The 12388-nt window shown below is 36.1% G+C and overlaps 1 protein-coding gene across 3 annotated transcripts; it reads right to left on the bottom strand.

Moving 5' to 3' along the window:
* Window positions 1–1029: 1029 nt before the first annotated feature.
* pou2af1 (POU class 2 homeobox associating factor 1) lies at window positions 1030–11296 on the bottom strand. Of its 3 annotated transcripts, none has more exons than XM_084125512.1 (5): window positions 11176–11296; window positions 5362–5477; window positions 3522–3564; window positions 3173–3444; window positions 1030–3078 (listed from the first exon to the last, which is right to left on the bottom strand). In XM_084125512.1, exons 3-5 carry the CDS (start codon window positions 3559–3561, stop codon window positions 2758–2760), a joined length of 633 nt encoding a protein of 210 aa, XP_083981638.1. In that variant the 5' UTR covers window positions 3562–3564; window positions 5362–5477; window positions 11176–11296; the 3' UTR covers window positions 1030–2757. The 3 variants fall into 3 exon arrangements, with proteins under 3 accessions (XP_083981638.1, XP_083981637.1, XP_083981639.1); XM_084125511.1 differs by lacking the exon at window positions 11176–11296 and adding an exon at window positions 10166–10301; XM_084125513.1 differs by lacking the exon at window positions 11176–11296 and adding an exon at window positions 9918–10030.
* Window positions 11297–12388: the final 1092 nt, after the last annotated feature.

Raw genomic sequence — 12388 nt, forward strand, 5'->3', positions numbered from 1 at the left:
AAACATGGAATTAGTTTCCACTGTTATGCTGATGATACTCACTTAATCTCTAAATAATCTCTAAATTATCCAAGTTAACAGAGTGTGTTACAGATATAAAATATTGCTACTGACCTCTAAGGCCCTAAATGGTTAAGCACCTTTGTATTTAACCGATCTTCCAACCCGATCTCACAAATTTTACAAGGTGGCTAATTCCTACGAATTCCTACGACCTCACTCAATTAGTACGATTTTTGCTAAACCGTACATATTTTTTACGAGTTGCCCAATTCGTATGAATTCATACAAATGACCTACCCCTGACCCCGCCCCTAAACCTACCCATCACTGGGGTTTAGACAAATCGTACAAGTGAGGTCGTACGAATTAGCCACCTTTTAATCAATCATTCGTACGAATTGGTCGTAAGATAGCATTGGATCTTCTATCATCCTACGATCACTCTCTTTAAGGTCACAAAACTCTGGACTTTTGAAAGACAAATCTCTTTAGCCAAGCATGCACATTATGCACCTCATAATCTTATTCTCCAGTATATCAGTGTAAATGTACATAATTATCTTTTGCTTGAAATGTTGTGAACAGCTATGCTAATTATTTTCCGTTTGCTTTTCTGTCTCTACCGCGGGATGTCTATCATATCTAGAGAGTACGCCAGCTCCAGTTTGGATCCAACCTCTTAAGAAGATTTCAGATGAACTATCAACAATTCCTGTGAAAAGATACACCAACCCCTGCGAGGACTTCATATGAATCAAACTCTAAATCAACACACAACTTACAAATTTTCCACATGTTTTGTATTATCTTAGAACTGTAAATTTTTGACAAATGGGCATTACTTTGGCACTGTCACCTCTGTTAACAAATCACTCTAAATTGTAATGTATTATCCAAAAAAATGTGAATTGAAATTGAACTGAATATACTTTTAAAGCCAAATTAGCAATCAAAAAACATCAGAAACATTCTCACACACATACATACAACCCCTCCCCCCACCACCAAATCACACACTTACTAAAATGCTTGCAAATGCACGTTTGCTTTATTGTCATACCCGTTTGAGGGAGATATGCCATGCACAGAAGCTCTAAAAAAGCAGATTTCATGGTAGAGCATGCACAGAGCAGACCCTTGTTTAAACATCTCATTAGGGAACATGTTAACTTTAGAGACAACTAAGCATGTGGATCTTGGGCACAGGTAGATTAAATGATAACATCCACAGGGGATTTCTCCAACTTTCAGAAAACTGATGCCTTTCTAATTCTAACTGACATTTTAATGAACTGTATACAAGGAAGAGCACTCTGTAAATGTTAGTATTTTAACCATTGTAATCATGCTACAGCCAGGATTCTGCACACTAAATTGCATTAAATTGCAGCTACGCAAGCCAGCAAAAAAGGACATTAATCTATCCCTTCACAATTGTTTGTGAAGATTTCATTTTTCAAAAGAGCTGCCAAAATGCTGTCTGAAATGCCTCACATCAGTTTCAGCCTAGCAAATTCTATTGGCCATGTACACACTGAAGCTAAATCTATTCTGTACACATAAAGTTCAGAAATTTACAGGAGTGAATTGTACAACCATATTAGCTCTCGAAAAATTCAGGTAGCGACAACTGCATTTAGAAAAATTCTACGCAGTGTGTACGAAACTGCCTTGAACAACTAGTTTTTAAAACATTTTTAAATGTGCATCAGAAGTCTCTCTTTTGTATGAAAACCACAGGGAAATAGGTACAAGGCTTGACCAATTTGCGTTGCTAGATCGTGCTAGGGAAAAAAAAGGAGAAGCACATTATAGACCAAAATAAATCCAAAAGATTTGGATTATTTTATATTGAAAATAACATCAAAATATTGTGACCCGCTAATTTCCACTTTTCTTAAAGGTACTGTATAGTTTACCCAAAAATGAAAATTTTGTAATAATTTACTCACCCTCATGTTGTTCCAAACCTGTATGAGTTTCTTTCTTCTGTTGAACACAAAGGAAGATATTTTGAAGAATGTTGGTAACCAGAACGTTGATGGTAGCCATTGACTTCCATAGTATGGAAGTCAATGGCTACCGTCAACTGTTTGATTACCAGCATTCTTCAAAATGTCTTTTGTGTCCAACAGAATAAAGAAACTTGGGTGAACTCTCCCTTTAATCCCATAAACTTGATCGCTTTAAAAGCCAAGCCCAAACAACAAGCCCAAAAAACACTTATAAGTGGACATAACAGTCCTCTGCTAAGCAGCCTTCCCAGCATAAACAATACACAACGCCTCTGTTGACAGTGGTTTAGTTAAAATTGTATAGTGGATACCAAATAGTGGATACCAAACACATGAGATGCCAGAATATTGCTATGGTTACCACAGTGTCAATCATCGCAATTTCGGAAATGATCATTTAAATAAGCTTCTGTATTTCAATGCGGTTGTCACTCCTAAAACTTTACAGTGTGTTTGTGGCCATGAGCCAGCCAACATTACATGGTGGAGACAATGTAAGCACAATATAGGCTTGATGTATGGGCATTACATGGGTTTGTCCATGGGTTCTGTGTCAGCCTATTTGAATTATCCCATACTTGTCATGGGTTCCGACATAGAACCCAAGGACAAACCCATGTAGGGCTTGTACTGGGGCTTATTCAGATAGGGCTTATTCAATGTAGGACTACATTGGCTCCACCATGAAATCTTGATTATGTAAAAAGCTGCGCAAAAAGAGTGCCAATATACAAATATCTTAAATGTCTTCTGAAAACAGCGAGGAGTTGCAGATGTAGGGTTCTTTGTGGCCCTCATCGTCTTCCAGCAGTTTCTCAAGGGCCAGAGTGCCCTCGGGGGCCTGGGGAGGCTCCACCTGCCTAGGCTCCGGTTCTGGTGAGATTACTGGCAAGGTCAGAGGCACTGGGAAGAGCTGGGAGGCTGACAGGGCTGCTTGCACAGAGGGGGACTGCATGACGGTGTTGGAGATGGTGGATAAAGGCTGAGCCCAAGGAATGTATGTCAAGGAGGAGTCTGGGATCTCCACCGGAGGCAAGGCTGAGCTGGAAGTGCTCACGGTCTAAGAGGGAACCAGATAAAAGACTAATTAGCATCTGAAATAATAGCAGTGCCCGGAAACAATAGCAGTGACTTAGCATCAGTCTGTGGCTCACCGCAAGGTTGGTGAAGAGAGGTGTGTGCGCAAACGTCAGCATTGGGGAAGGGCCCACCACAGTGTAACTGGGACAGATCGGCTGGACATACATATCAGCGTGGGATGGGATAGTAGGGTCGTGGTGTTGGCAGTCTGGGGTGGTCCAGTGGCTCAAAGGCTGGAGAGCAGATGTGCTGGTGGTCTGGGCAATCCATCCTGTGCAAAGCCCACCGACATCCACTAATGAATCATTAAGACCACTCTGGTTGGCTTCTACAAAGCTAGAAGTCCCTTTTAGAGAGGAATAAGAGCATAAGAATCTTTGCGCAATCAATGAAAGACAAAAATATTCATAATATGTAACTTACCAGCGTGTGTGTATGATGGAAAAGTGTTGTTGGGAACCATCACCTTGAAAGAATAACAATGGAAATACTGTTATAATACATTGTTTAATTTTTTATATATATAATGCTATAATATATAAATAAAATATATGTTACATATTTGATTGTTTTGTATAGTTTATTAATGTGTCTTATTGTTTGATTGTTGTTTGATTGATTAACAATTTGAGGAGGGACAGGAGTTGATAGAAGTGAGTCTCTTGATAGAAGTGAGCTCTTAAAAGCAGAATACACACAATACATGATACAGTAAGTTAGATGGGTCACGTCTTTGATTTGAACTGCTTGTGTCACTCATTAACCAGACTTAAAGACACAATTTAAAGCATGAAATGTAGTTTCTAATTTTGAACACACATTTGGTTCTGGAACCTGCTCTTACACTTCACTTTATTAAACAAACATTTTTCTTGTTGCTTTACACAGACAACTATTAGAACTATTCCACCCTGAGGGTCCAATAACTGGAGCCATGGCCTTTTTGTTTTTCTACAATCAGGACTGGGATCTCAATGAGGATTGTCCAAAACCGAAGCCATTACCTTTGTTTTTCTGCAATCAGGATTGGGATCTCATTGAATATTGGCCAAAGAAACATGGCTACAACAAACACTTAAAACACTAAAAACTTCAGTATCCTTTTTAATTTATGGTGTGCTCACCATATATTAAAAAGGATACTGAAGTTTTTAGTGTGAAGTTTTGACAGAAGAATTTGACAGAAGAGTCCCAAGCAAGAATATGAAAACATTAAAAGAGCAACAAATTTGTTCTTATTTGGTCAGTATACTGTGCAGTTATTCGTCTTCAAGTCAGATTATATAACAATGATAACGACCAGCTTGTTTTACACAAAAGAAAAACAATTAAGGTGTAGCACAATTATATTCTTTTGTAAAATGGTTTACATGCCAGGACAAGTGTTTCCACTTAAATCCCACTTAAACAGATGACAGGGACTTTTGTCTGAGACCTACACCTGGTAGATTGGATCAAGGCATTTACTGCCGTGGCCCCCAGCCCAATAATGTTAAAGCTGCTTAAAAACCCCATCTCCATACTGAGGGAGGTGTTGAGTGGAATGGCAGAGAGCACGTGGAGGGGTTGGCTTACTGATAACCTAGCTAACCTAAAATAACAGACAAAGATAAGCACATTTTGCGTGGTTAGGTTTCGCCTAACACTTTGGGAGCAATTACTGACTCACGTCAGCTTCAGCAGAATTGCTTGGAGAGCATTTATAAGCAATCAAGATGGCATTGCTAGAGAGTCGAAGAGGATTCACAAGAAGTTTGCTAATGACATACAACCTAATTTTTATGAGAATTTAATGGCTGCACAGTGTGTTTATGTTGTGTTGTCAGGTACAATTTTAAGGTTGGTATAGGCAAGCCTCTTGGCAGATCCACAAATGGATTTGCATAGGCCCTATGCCCAACCCCTCGGGCTATGTGGGGTAATAGTTTAACTGTCACGGAAAAACACCTGGATTATATAAGGATAAAATCCCCTTGGAGTTTGGAGAGCCTGCCTTCTTGCACTAAATAATGCCTAGTAAAATTCAAGCTGACATTGATTTTGCAATATTTCTCAATCCTATCAATTTCTTTGTTTTCAATCCTCCTGGGGTCTCACATTTGGAGGTTTCTCACATCACTGTGCAGTGGATGGATTAGATAAATAAAATACATTTAAAGTTAAGGGATTTGAATGAGTAATGAATGGGATAATGTTAAGTTGAACAGTTTGTACAATCAAAACCAAATGTCCTGTGTGTGCACACGTGGGCTGTAGCTCTTACTGTGCCGGGGGGCGTCGTTCTGGGAGCATTTCCTCTTTTTCTCCGCAGCAACTCCTTTACAGGGTCTTTGACCCTCACTCCCTGGTACGGCTTGGATGAGGGCGCCTCTGACAGTGCTGTACCAAAAAACACACCATGAACACGCTTGAAAGATATGAGCATGCCTCGTGATGAGTGAAAAAAAAAAAAATCTATCATTACTCCTATTGCACTTTAAAAACCATGTAGACATGTAGGGATTTCTTATTCATGCCAAGTCAAACAAGGTGGGGCAGAAAGTGGTGAAAGTTTCAGTCACTCGACAGATACCTCTTTTATTTGGACCTTTCGTCTTTTTTGTTTTGTGTAATCGGACGTACAAAGCTACTGTAAGACAGTAATCACTCAAACTCTTGCTTTCTTGTTCAATTTCAGTCATTAGTGAATAGTGTGGACCTTGTAAGTCTGAGTGACACTGAAATCTGCTTATTTGCAGAAATAATTAAACAAATCCCACTTCCTAATCTATTCAAATAAAGCAGCCAGTCAGAAATAACTACGTTACAGGGCTGTTTTTCATTTTAAAAAAAACAAACATTTTATTGTCCCCTCGTGTGCCTCAGCTATGATGGTGGAACATGGCGGTGGTGAATTTCATGAGAACTGCACTGGCAGCTCCACAATTGACGTGTTGAAACCCTGAAGCAAATTCTTTCGCTTGTCTCTCCATGTTAGGAAACTCCATGTGAACCTTTTTTTAAGGAAGTATCACTGGAGTTTCACTGTTTTCTGGACGACTATATAATTCATTGTCTGAACGTGACCACCGAACATCTGTTCCAACCCCTCCGTACACATACATTTACAGTAATAAATAGCAAGTGTGATAATAGGGTGTCTTACGCATTATGGAAGGCTGAACATTTTACAGTTCATAACTGCATATATCATTTTCTTATATAATGTTAATATATTAACTTACTGGGACTACTTAAATCTGCTTTGAACTTTAAAATATGCCGATGGCCATGTCATTAAACAGGTGGAAAAATAGAAGGTCATAAAAACTGGCTTATCCATGAACTGAACAAGTCCACTGAACAAGTTTGTGTGGTGCACAGTATTCACACAAAACACTCAAATAAAGCTAAATAACTGAATTAATTACACAAATATAAAATGTAACAAACATCCCAATGTACACCATTCAAAGTTTTTTAAAAAAAAGGCTTACCAAGGCTTACTTATCAGCATTTATTTGATTAAAAACACAGTAGAAACAGTAATATTTTGTAATATTATTATAATTTAAAATAACTGTTTTCTATGTTAATGTATTTTAAAATGTAATTTATTCCTGTAATGGCAAAGCTGAATTTTCAGCATCATTTCTCCAGTCTTCAGTGTCACATGATCCTTCAGAAATCATTCTAATATGCTGATTTGCTGCTCAAGAAACATTTCTTATCATCACTGCTGAAAACAGTTGCTGCTTAATATTTCTGTGGAAACTGTGATCCTTTCAGGATTCTTTGATGAACAGAAAGTTCAAAAGAACAGCATCTCTTTGAAATAGAAAACTTTTGTAACATTATGAATGTCTTTACTGTCACTTTTGATCAAATTAATGTGTCCTTGCTGAATAAAAATATTAATTTCCTTAAAAATAGTCTTACCGACCCCAAACTTTTTTCATTGTACATATAAAAATAAAAATAAACATAAGTTTACTAATAAATTAGTATGCATTAATTATTATGCATCATGCAAGGGCATCTGGAAACTTTATTTCATATTTTTCATTGCAAATAAATTTTTTACTTTAAATTATATCATTTTACATTACAATAATTGCAGTTTTTTTCCAATCACACTTTCCAGTAAAGGAAAAAATGATAAATCACACTTTTTAAATTAAAATAACCCATATCAACCTCAACCAGTTAAACAATACAAGGATATAAATGAAACTGCACTTTTAATTCTTCCAAGTGAATAATATAAAAATTGCATATATTATTTTTGACCAAAGTATTTAAAGAGAGAATGTTACATTCAAAACATAAATTTTAACATTAGACATTAAATTTTGATGTTAAATCCACAATTAAAAAAAAAAATAGAATTGTTATATACCATATTTAATGCAATTACATCAGAAGTAACAGTAATTACATTAAGATTAATCTCTTACTTTACTTTTCAAGGGAAAAGCAATTAAATTTCAGTAATTAATTACATAGTAATGCAGTTTTGCATAACAACCAACATTGAGCTCATCTCAAAATGTCCATAAAAAAAAAAAAAAACGCTTTATGCCAAAAGGTTTCTATAAATGTCTTAAATGACTGCATAATACTTTCATGCTCAACAGATTATTTTACATTTTTTATATAGTGATAAAGTATGTTTATGAGATATTTTATTCATAAAATGTAATTAAAATGAAAAAATTAATTAAAGTAAAAATAGTTAATTAAAATGAAATCCATAATGGTCCCATGATGGCGACCCCTAATATCTGAACCCTTAAAGCCCTATATAGAACCTTTTCTTCTAAGAGTGCATAAAGTGATTGATTCTAACAGTACATCTCAAAGATATATTTGCTTTTTACATGAACAGGCAGGTTCTTTGCATGGCATGATAAGTTGAGTTGCGTGAATCTACACAGATGCAGCTGCTGGCTAACAGTGAATTCTAAAGAAAGCTGCATGCAGTGCACACTGTGTACTTAAGGAGGTGATTGTTTGATGATGTTTGATTGCCTAACTGTGCTCATTCCCAAAAAATGTTTAAAATCCTTGACAAAGCTCCAGACATTTCATTTATGCACCCCAGGACAAAATTGAGTATAATTTAATCAATGAATTAACGCAACACTTAAGTCAACATTTGTGACTCATGATTCAATCATTTGAGAGCCAAACACGATCCTTTGATGTGAAAATCTGATATCGCTTTCCCTGTTTGCAAAACACTGTTTGTGTATAAGTCTCTCACACTCTCCACACCCCATTCTCGCACAACTGTTACTTCTTAAGGCTAAAGTCTCAATGTTTAATCACCAAATAATGCATCAGTACCTGTTCTGTATCATTCATCATAGATTCACAACACACATTGGTCTCTGTTAGAACAGGCCGACATCTAACCACCTGTAACTCTCCATAGCCTTGACAAAACAACCGTTTTTTTTCTTTAATAAATGTCTGATATATTGTCATTCTGCAAACAATAAAAAAAATCCTTTCAGTAAGTCACTGCACTCTCATAGAATAGACATTGTTTGGGATTTGTAATTTATGCATTTCCAACAGAAACTAATTCGGTTTTTAACATTCACAGAGACAGTCACTTTAAATATATAACAATGAAAGCAAAGAGGCCGCTACAGTTGTGCAATACAAGCACGGCAGGATTTAAAAAGTTGAAAAAGAGGAAGCTATGCAGCTGTGAAGTCTTTTCTGTCAGGAGGAGGGCAATTGAAGAGTTTTACATATCAAGATGAAGCCACTCCACAGTATGTCTGGTTTCTGAAATGGTGCACATGTTTCCAAAGAGGTCAGTATAGTAATAAACCATCAGTTTAGCAGGAAAAAACCTCCTGGCAATAAACATGATGATGACCTCCTATCTACTTTCACCTCGTAATTTAAAGCTTTATGTGGAAGGTTGCCCCACGTCTGAATTCTTGCGAGTAAAATAATTTGCTGCTGTTCATACTGCTCATTTACATTTAATAGATAAGATCTCAAAGACACAGTGAGTGCATGTGGAATTAAAAACGGAAATTAAAAAAACAAATCCCTAATCTAAGTCCATCCATCTGTTATTTTTTGTATCAACCGAGATACTATACTTTGAATTCGATTTTATTTTGATATATTTAACGTTTTACTTTAAAGTTTTAGTCATTTTGTTGTATGTTTTGGTCATTTCTATTTTTTAAATATGTATTTAGAGTTTCAGTTTTTAGTTTTAGTTACTTTAGAACTTCAAACTCAACTAAATTAATATGAGAAATGTAATAGGTGAAATTAAATATTAACATATTTTTATAATTTTATTTCAGTTAATGTTGATTTTATTGTTAACTAACCCTAAAATAACCCCGATTTCTGACGCTTTAACTGTCTTTCAGCACAAAGTATACATCCAAGTAACATTTTTCTTCTTTTAGGGGTTAATTTGAGATCAATAAAATGGCAACACTAGAAGTATATATTGAGCTTGTACAGCACCAGTCTGAACTTTATCATGTGATAATACATTGCATATTCATGTTTTATATCCCCTCAAAAAAATTAATGGAACTTTGTTCATGGAGGACAAAAGAGAAACATTTGAAGAGTGAAATGTTGCTTATAAAAAAATCCTCATAAGATTAAGAAAAATCATGAAGCATCAATGTGATACTTAAATATGAAGTATATTTTTCAAGATATTAAAATTATATTTAGAGCTTCTGTCAAACTGCCAAAGAACAGGCCCCAGTGTTAAATGATCACCGCCAGTGTTTATATAATCCGTGTGTATGATGAAAAGGCAAACGCTGAGATATGAATTAATCATACTTATCAGAACAGATAATGTGCCAAAACAGCAACGATCAATTGGTTTCCATCCATATAATGTAATGAGAGCATAAGCTAATAGATTTTGCGTCTGAATTTAATCCAATAAATGAATATTTGCTTGATGATTCAGGCTTTTGCAGTGCATTTAATTTTCATAAGTAAATAATCTTACATTTGCATACTGCAACATAATGCATGTGAAATGTGCAAATCTAATTGTATTGATATTCAGAAATTGTACTTACATTTTCCCATGTGCACACTCTGATATGTATCAATATAAACTCTTATGATATCAAGTCAAAAACTCTTTTATTACTTCCTGAGATCATCTCATAATTGTACAGCGGTCGCTTGAGTGGGCTGCCTTATAAAAGCAACTGCATTCAAGTGATGTCACCACAAAGGGAAGCCGCTATCCTCATTAATTCAGTTTACCAGAATTTAAAGTTTCAGCTTAGCACAAATTCTGTCCATAACTGCTCAATAATGAAAGCAGAGAGGGTTTTGGTAAACTGGTGAATTCCCCTTTTGTCTTTATTTCATATTTGTTCCAAGGACACATTAGAATTTTTTTCACGAGGCACATCTGTACAATCTGTTTTCTTCTAATGATCAGGAACAAAATTACCAAAACTCTTAAAATGCACTTATTTATTATTATTATTATTATTAAATCCATGCCTGTGAAGCGAATAAGTCTTTTTCTAATTTATTTTTTATATGTAGTTGATGTCTCTAGACTCCCATTATTTTGAATATTACATGCTCTGTTGATAAATATGCCTTATGATTACTATGCAGAGGCAGTTGATTTATATAACATATATAATCTATATTAACTTGCTCTTTATGGGTGCAGTTGAGTCCAAAATTAGGCTGCTGAGAATTGATGTACGCTATCTGAAACTGCCACACTAGTCAATTTATTAGTGTTAAAGGAAACACCTGCACGCACTTTGAGCTTCATTGACCACTCAAGCCATGAAACTCATCATGTTCCTTTTCTCAGCTCAGTTCTTTCTATTATTACACAAACAATCACACATCTCAGCAACAAAAACAAGGAACAGCTTTTTATAACAAAATAACAAAATACATCTGCTTGGAATGTAATGTAATCACTTCACACTGCACAGTTAGAGCTCAAATAAAGCTGAGAATTAACTTAAGGCATTTTAAAAAGTCTCAGCTCATCAATATTTCAGCCTGTGGAAGAGTGAGAGGAAAAAGTCAAAAAGCTAAAAATACTTACTTCACCCCTGTGTGAGAAGACAGATCTTCCTTCTAAATGAGAAACAAAGTGTAAATGAGATACAACACAGTGCCAACGGTTAATGCATGAAAGCATTCTCTAATGCAAACTACAGTGTGGGCTCAATGCAAAAGAAGCAATTTTCAATAGGCCTCAGTGGACATAAGTATTTGAAGACACTTTTTTTTCTTTCTACTGCAAATTTTCGAGTACAGCATGAAACCTTGTGAAGTTCTGTAGGTAAAAGCACTGAGATATTTGTACGAGCTCAACCTAGAGTCAGTGAGGTCTGTCAGGTGAGGAAATAAGGTCTTGACCTTTAGAACTGTTGTCTATACCTTTACAACCATGTCTTTGTAGGCGCTGTGTAATGTTAAAATCACACATGTCAGTTTATTTTTGAAAGTTGTGACTAAAGAAAAGAGGAAGCGATGAAACGAATACAGCTTTGCTTCAGGCATCCTAGTTTACAAGTTCAGTTATATATATATTATACTTTAGGTTTTAGGTTCAGCTTCATTGAAGACGCGTCGAGCGTAACGGTGAAGGATGAAAGGAAAAAGTCTTATCCTCGCTCATCTTTCACCTGGAGCATCACTGGAAAGCAGTAACAAGACGAGGGCAGGGGTCACTGTCATATACTCACCTGCAGACACAACGTGCTCCTGTGTGTATTTTACTATGAGGGAAAATACCACAAAACAGCCTCTGGGGTCGGGAGTGATGGCCTCTACCAAAGATGGAGTGACTGTTCATATTAGTGATCTATTGGCTGAAAATACCGTTTTGAAAAATAATGATAAAGCAGGATTGTGCAAAAAAGTCATTTATCATTCATCTTTTCAAAAATGTTTTATTATCAACAAAATTTTGGCATAGACAAAGGGGAGCTGGAGCGCTGCTGGTCTCTCATTGATTCTCTGGTGCTCTTGGAAGAGATAAATGTTCATAAAATTGGGGAAAATCCAGGTCCAGGCACTCAGTGGGATGCAAAAGTTAAAAAGCCTTTATTGTTTTAAAAGGCCAAAACATTAAAACACCAATGCGTATCGGCCCAGTGGCGTTCATCAGGGTGTTGGTAACAAACAGACAGAATCAAGCCATACTTGTAGTTGCATTGATTTCAGGTGTGCCACTCTGGCACTTGCAACACAATTTCTTGGCCACTAGAGGCAATAGCTCATGTCATGTCTAATGCCAGAGGTTAAACCAT

This window comes from Abramis brama, assembly GCF_963993115.1.
Source record: "Abramis brama genome assembly, chromosome: 10".
Lineage (NCBI taxonomy): Eukaryota > Metazoa > Chordata > Actinopteri > Cypriniformes > Leuciscidae > Abramis > Abramis brama.

Coding starts and splice junctions, on each gene's coding strand:
- pou2af1 (XM_084125511.1), bottom strand. Junction 3,565..5,361: donor GAACGACGCCCCCCGGCACA/GTAAGAGCTACA, acceptor TATTCTTTCAAG/GTGATGGTTCCCAACAACAC. Junction 3,445..3,521: donor TCCATCATACACACACGCTG/GTAAGTTACATA, acceptor CCTCTCTAAAAG/GGACTTCTAGCTTTGTAGAA.